Here is a 6,943-nt window from a genome sequence, read left to right on the forward strand (position 1 = left end):
ACTATTTTATTTTGAAAATTTATACCGGAAGTACAATTGTTTTCATTGCCGCTCGAAGAACGCTGTGGACAAGCACCGGAGTGGCAGGATTCAAGCTGATGTGACTGACAGTTGTGAACACCTGGAAGCTGTTTAACCCAAAGCAGGTACTTTTTCTGATGATGACGACGTGGTGCACGGGGTGCAGAGAGCGCGCGCGCGTTATGAGTGCATGCAGAACGTCGCGCGGGCTGTTCACGGGCTCTGACCTATCTTCTCTGGGGTCTTTGTCATAAACAACAGACATATGTGGCCGCTTTACTGCGTGTTTATGTTAAATATGACGGTCTTTGTAAGATCGTGAAGCCCCAAACGATGCGAACAAAAATAATGACGCGCTGTAGCGCCGCCGCCACGGAAGATTTCTTTATTTTTAAATCCTAAAGTCGAAATTATGTGGAAGTTTTATTAGATGACAAGAAGAAGAAGCTAGTATAATTTATTTTTCTTGGCAATGAAACAGTGTAGTACCATTRAATGCAAGTGTAATTAATAAAATATAAGTTTATTTAGCTTTAAAGAAAASTGCATATAGGGAACAGGTGTGCCCACTGTGCTCTGATGCCTTGAAGAAGTTACTAGGACTCCATTTTTGCAACTACCATATTTTCTGTTTGGCTGCACAGCAAATCAAAAGATTTTAAAAAAGAAAAAAAAAACATGATTTAGTGTTGTCAGAGAAGCCAGAACAACCCCCTGGTTGGTATCCAGGCCAACTGGGCCTCAAAATCATATTTCCTAGAATAAAAAAAAAAAATCCAGTAACAACAAATATGAATCAAATCAAGACTAGACTATGTTTTGGTAATTATGCTTCTGTTTTCACTGCACATATTTGATGTCCTTATATAGCTATTTGCAAACATTTACGTCGACTGAAAATAGGTCAAATTAGCTATAGTTGTTTGCAGWCCACAGGCAGCTTAACAGTCACATGACTTCTACATGCTTGTTTAGCAGTTTTAAGAAAGGTGCTTTGTTTACATTGAGTGTGGACCTGCGTTTCACTACTGCTATCAAACTGCACGTTTTGATGAAGTTCAGGATAAGGTTTTTTTATGTTCAATTTCTTGCTTTGCAGTGAGAACCTTTTAATAGAAATCACATTTTTGTTTTTATAGGCATATAAGTTTGAAAATGATCCATTTACCTTTGAATAAAAATAATAATAATAAAGTCAGACTTGACAGAGCGAGCGGTCCTGCAGTCTCTGTGCTGCGTCTCCTGTTTCCCTCTGTCCGCTCCGTCACTCGGACATGCCAGCATCTGTTAGGTCTTTGCCAATTGACACAATTTCAAGAATGACAGCTGAGTGGGAGTGYGCTCGAGCGATGACAGACGAGTCGTCCAAAAATGGCCTTGGTCGATCACAGCGTGCACGCTTGTGAATATAGCCACAAGGCGATGTGAGAGTTGAGCTTATTTACTTGTTTTTGCCTCTAAACTGGAAGAAACATGAACTATCCTTTCAGTGTCTAAGGGGCACAGGAAAGCTTAAAGGTACTCGGTGCAAAGTATGAATTAAAACATGAAGTTTTTTTTCTCAACTGATAGAGAATAMATTTAAAGTGCGTTAGCTAAGCTCAGTAGAAGCCAAAAAGATGCAAAGTTGATGCAGAAATTTGACTATTTCAAAACAAACGGAGTCAAAAGCAACCAGTTTCTAATGATGTATCGGGAAATAATGAAGTTCTCAGGCAACACTCTCAGCTGCTACCACACCAGGTTTTAACAAAACATCTGTAAAACTGACTGAAATATATATATTTTTGTCTTCTCTAAGGTCAAACTGATGTGGACGCCATCTTGAACAGGGCAGATGATAAATATTGCCTCATGTATGGGATTAATCTTGTGCCAGCAGGAATTGAATTTGAATTGCTCAGATTGAATCTGAATGTGCATAATTTGAAATTTAATGCACTGGTTTGAAAATAAATTTCACTAAATTGAAACTGAATTTAATGGTTTGAAAATGAATTTAATGCTTTGAAACTGTATTTTGGTTTAGTAAAAATTCGGTTTGACTACTTTCACTTTCAGTTCCATAATTCAATTGGTCCTTGAGAAAGCCAGGCAGAGTAATCAAACACAGATCCACAGATTTATGTTTCACTTTGGTGAAGTTTCCCTTCTGKATGTAACAGAGTTGATGCAATTCACCGTAAAAGTGACAAAAACAGACAAAGTTATTTTATTGCATTGATTCATTTGACCTATATGTAGAAAATGTTACATTTACATCACATCATGGATCACATATTGATCAGACGCTGCTGCTGACTGATCCATGATGTGATGTAAATGTAACATTTTCTACATATAGGTAAAATTAATCACTGCAATAAAATAACTTTGTTTTTGTCACTTTTACAGTGGATTGCATCAACTCTGTTACATACAGAAGGGAAACTTCACCAAAGTGAAACATAAATCTGTGGATCTGTGTTTGATTACTCTGCCTGGCTTTCTCAAGGACCAGGATGTGGGACACAAAAATCTGAATTATGGAACTGACAGTGAAAGTAGTCAAACTGAATTTTTAATAAACCAAAATACAGTTTCTAAGCAAATTAATTCAAATTAAAAACATGAAATTCAGTTTCAAATCATTAAATTCAGTTTCAATTCAGTAAAATTCATTTTCAAACCAATGCATTCAATTTGAAATTTTGCACATTCAGATTCAATCTGAGCAATTCAAATTTAATCCCTGCTGGCACAAGATTGATCCCATACTCAAGCTGCCATTAATTTGTAATAATAAATCACATTTTTGATTTCAAATATCTAATTTAAAACCACATTAATTGTCATTAAAGAGAAAAACTCATTGTTTGGATTATGTTTCTTACTTTAATAATCATTAAGGGAGCAGTCCTCATGGCTTTGCGTTGACTACCTTTAATTGTTTCTGTTTTAAATCGTGAGTATTCCAGACTGTGAAGGGGAACTCTCAGATTGACGGGTTTTAATTAGTGGAAATGGGACGACAAAGCCCGAGCCGGCTCTTTGCTGAAGGGCAACCTTCATCCAGCCAAACTGTTCCAGAGAGCTAGAATGTGGAGCGAAGGGGTTTAACCTAAATCTCAGCTCCCAATCCAGTCCGCGTTGCTTTTCCTGTGAGYGAGCTGACAGTGCTCTCCTCCTTTGTCCCATAATTACCCCCCTTTTTTCAGTGTGCATTGTTGGTCGCTGTCTGCGTCGGTCCTCTTCTTTGTTTGCCCTCCTTATTATTTATCTTCTCGGTCTCTCKTGTGCCCTGCACTTAGATTAAAATAGATTAATCAGGGATTAGGTGGTAAAATCATTGAGGGGACGGATGTGTTGAATGACAACTTGCAGTGTGCACCGATGAGCTGTTGCACAGAGCCACTTATAACAGCTTGGACYAGTTTATTTTTCATATAGATGCGGTGTGTGTGTCTGTGTGTGTGTCTGTGTGCACCAGAGCGTACAGTGTTTGCCGTGTGTGAAAAGTGATGCTATGCTGAGGCGTGGCAGCGATGACGGATGTGGAGGCGACCTACGAGGACTTCATCGCGTCTGGACGATCCGGCCGCAGGAACGCCATCCATGATCTTCCAGGAAGCGCAGGAGCGCCGGGGGCCGCCGACCTGTCGGAGACCCTGGCTCAGCTCAACATCAACAAATCTGGTGAGACGCCTCTGTGGGAGGAGAGATGTGTTTTTTTGTTTGTTTTGTTTATTAGGATATTGATCTTTGACCTGTCAATCACTCAGGCATTAACAGGCTTCCAAACTCACTTGGATAACAGTGGTGGGCACAGCTCACCAAAATATCAGCTTCACATCTAAACCACGACACAATGAAGTCTTGCAGCTGCTAATGATAAAAAAACTAAATAAACATAAAATAGGGACCTTCCCTCATGACGTCACGCATATGATTTGTATACATTATCCGCTGYTCGCTCAAAAGATCGGACAGACGGACTGTGGAGAATCGGTGTTAATATCGTAACACAAAAAGGCATTTTTCGAGCAAATTTCAACACATCCGACATCAGGAATCACAGGAAAGTTCAGTTGGAAGGTTGGCTGGTGGGTCATGGTATTCGACTGGGAAAGCAAGAGGAACTATTAAAAAGGTTTGGTGTTTGTGTCGTATAGTAAAATTTACTTAAAGTAAAGTTTTATTTATATAGCGCCTTTCACAGAAATAAATTCACAAGGTSCTGTACATTCAGGGAAAGGGGGAGGGGGCAGTTAAGAAACACCCATTCAAGAAGACATACAAGGCAAACATGGTGGGGAAGGTGAAACCRGTCATGCAGCAAATACAGTTGTGCTACCTTTAACAACAGAAAAACTAAAAACCACACAAGGGAAGATGAGAAAAAAACAAATTATATGAACTATGTGACACACTGGTGTTTATAAAAAAAACTCTTCATAGAGCACATTTATTAGCCAGAGGAGTAAGTGAGTTAGGGTGTGTGTGTGTGTGTGTGTGTGTATCTGAAGCCATGAGTGTTGTGTGCTTGTGTGAATATCTGAAGAATGAGCCCGAGGAATCACTCAAGCCACCGCTTCTGCAACGTTTAAACAAATTAAATGGGGATGTTTAGCATTTCTGTCAGTGTTATATTATCGTATGTGTGACTGACTGCAGGAGGTCACTGTAAGAGGCTAGTATGGATGCTAGGAGTAAAGCTAGCAGCAGGCTACAGCAAAAATAATAATGTTACTGTGTACCTGTTTATCAACAGAAAGTGCAGGGATAGGATCCGGGCGGTCCAGTGTTGGTCTTTTACCTCTGATAAAACGTTTGGAGCAGACGTTAAGTCTATGGTCGCACTTTTTTGTGGTCAAATTCAGCTCATCCCATCGTTTGAATACACCAGTTGACCTAGCATCTTAGCTTGGGAAAAGTGATCAAAAATACTCTTTCCATGTGGGCACAATGACCGTATCCTGAGTCACTATTATAAGAACTGTAGCGTAATGTTTTGTGGTCCTCCCAGTGTAGTTCGATGCTGTTTTGCCAAATTTATTTAAGTTTAAACACAGCTAAAATGGTGTAGCTCCAGTGAAATCAATGGAGCTGCTACGAGAGTTTGTACGTGCATCAGAGTCAAGYGGACATAGTCACGTGACTCGTGTTCTAMARATAGCCTGAGTGAAGGTCCCTGTTGGCAGAACCTAAAGCTAAACCGCTAATATTGATCATATTCATTTGGTCCATTTATAAGAGGAGCCTCTAAAAATCTTAGTTTTACTACTAGGTGGTTAGCGGCTGAGCGGAACTGTGCCCMCCACTGAGGTATTAAAGCTATTAAAGACCAGCGTGTTCTAATGTGCAGAAGAGACAGAGTTATCCCTATAGCTGATCACATTTTCTGTTTGTTGTGGGGGTGAAGAAGAGGAGGATGCAGAGAAAAGCCAGGACTCTCCAGAGAAAGAAAAGGAAACCCAAGCTGAAGGCTCCTAAGCAGCGTGTATGAACTGTGAGCGAGCCCTGAACACCGGAGCCTCGAACCCTCCACTGCCACCATCACATCAGCAGCACAGTCTCCTGTACTGTACCACGATTCGTTGCTTTTTTTGTGGCTGTCGGATGGGATGTAATGAGGGAACGACTGAAACCAGTCCTGTTTGGGTCTGAGTGGACAGGAACAAGGGGAGGAAAGAAGGGGAAGAACAGAACAACTGAAGGTTTATTTCTGAGGCAGGCTAATGTCCCCCTCCTCCCTCCTTCCGTCCCCCAATCAGAACCAATGTAGTTCAAACTTTTTCACGGGATCAAGGAAAGTCGTTGTTGCGGACGTCACCTGTTGCAAAAAAAAAGTTCTCCTTTTGACTACGCACCCTGCTGACTGTTACCTTTGTGTTTTTGTATTTTTCTCACTGATTTGCTGCAGATTTCTTCACTCCAAGTTCTAGTTCAATTATTTTTTGGCGTGTCACCTTTTTTTATTTTTAAGTGTTAAAAGCTGTGACGTTTAATTTTACACATTTATATAAAGGTTTTTCTTACCTTGTGAACATTTTCAAATGTAGCCCACCCAGCCAGCATTAGCAGATTAACACTTTGCATGTTATAACTTTATTAGTTTTTGAAAGGGACACTTTACGTTATTGCACCTAAATTCTGTCCATCTTTGAATTTCCTGTGACGGTGTAACGAGGGAAGTCCTGGTTCTCCTTTAACACACCACAACTGGTCATATTTTGGTGTGTGTGTGTGTGTGTTGTCTAGTGGATTTTAGTGGAGGGGAAACAGCCATCGTCTGCTGGAAATGGAAAAAAATTGCACTACTGGTAGCACTCAAGTGTCAACCCTTTTTGTATGAGTTATAATTTATTATTATTATTTATTACACGTGAGATTTGTTTATGTACCTGTTGTCTGTTTAAAGAACCTTCATAGTGAAKAACTAATTTTAGTACTATAAATGTAATCTGCCTTGTTTTGCTACACAAATATCTTTGTTAAATTTGTTCTCTAAAACATGACATGTTTGTGTAACTGATTATTGTTTATTTCTCTTGTTCTTTTTGAAAGTGATAAAAAGAGCTATWGGCATCTTTTTTCAGAGTATTTAGATAAAAATGCTAACATTTTGTACAGTAACTTGGGTGTAGTGTTTTTTTTTTTCTTCTTTGACCAGCACTGTTGTGGGTGACAAATGGCACTAATCCTCATGTTGTATTTTCTTTAGTAACTCAGGCACTTCTTACATCATGAGTCATGTCACTGTGGTTTCAGATGTTTTCCATTTGATGTGCAAATAAATTTTGCTGGTGTTTAAATAAGTCTGGATGAGTAATAAATACACACATGTCAACCCCTTCAGATGTTTACCTGTAACATGACCTTCAAAAGAAAAAATGTAATTAAAAAAATGAGTGGGTAGGGAGATGGTTATTTCATTTTTTTT

At 39.4% G+C, this 6,943-nt stretch overlaps 1 protein-coding gene across 2 annotated transcripts; it reads left to right on the forward strand.

The window, feature by feature from the left end:
* Positions 1-37: 37 nt before the first annotated feature.
* On the forward strand, positions 38-6,815 carry pkia (cAMP-dependent protein kinase inhibitor alpha). Of its 2 annotated transcripts, XM_014008491.1 has the most exons (3): positions 38-146; positions 3,491-3,696; positions 5,423-6,815. In XM_014008491.1, the coding sequence occupies exons 2-3, from the start codon at positions 3,546-3,548 to the stop codon at positions 5,491-5,493; spliced, it is 222 nt and encodes a 73-aa protein (XP_013863945.1). In that variant the 5' UTR covers positions 38-146; positions 3,491-3,545; the 3' UTR covers positions 5,494-6,815. The 2 variants fall into 2 exon arrangements, with proteins under 2 accessions (XP_013863945.1, XP_013863946.1); XM_014008492.1 differs by lacking the exon at positions 38-146 and having other exon boundaries at positions 2,973-3,696.
* The last annotated feature ends 128 nt before the right edge of the window (positions 6,816-6,943 follow it).

The sequence above is a fragment of the Austrofundulus limnaeus genome, unplaced genomic scaffold (assembly GCF_001266775.1).
Source record: "Austrofundulus limnaeus strain Quisiro unplaced genomic scaffold, Austrofundulus_limnaeus-1.0 Scaffold50, whole genome shotgun sequence".
In the NCBI taxonomy this organism is placed as follows: domain Eukaryota; kingdom Metazoa; phylum Chordata; class Actinopteri; order Cyprinodontiformes; family Rivulidae; genus Austrofundulus; species Austrofundulus limnaeus.

Coding starts and splice junctions, on each gene's coding strand:
- pkia (XM_014008491.1), top strand. CDS start 3,546: ATGACGGATGTGGAGGCGACCTACGAGGACTTCATCGCGTCTGGACGA. Junction 3,697..5,422: donor GCTCAACATCAACAAATCTG/GTGAGACGCCTC, acceptor GTGGGGGTGAAG/AAGAGGAGGATGCAGAGAAA.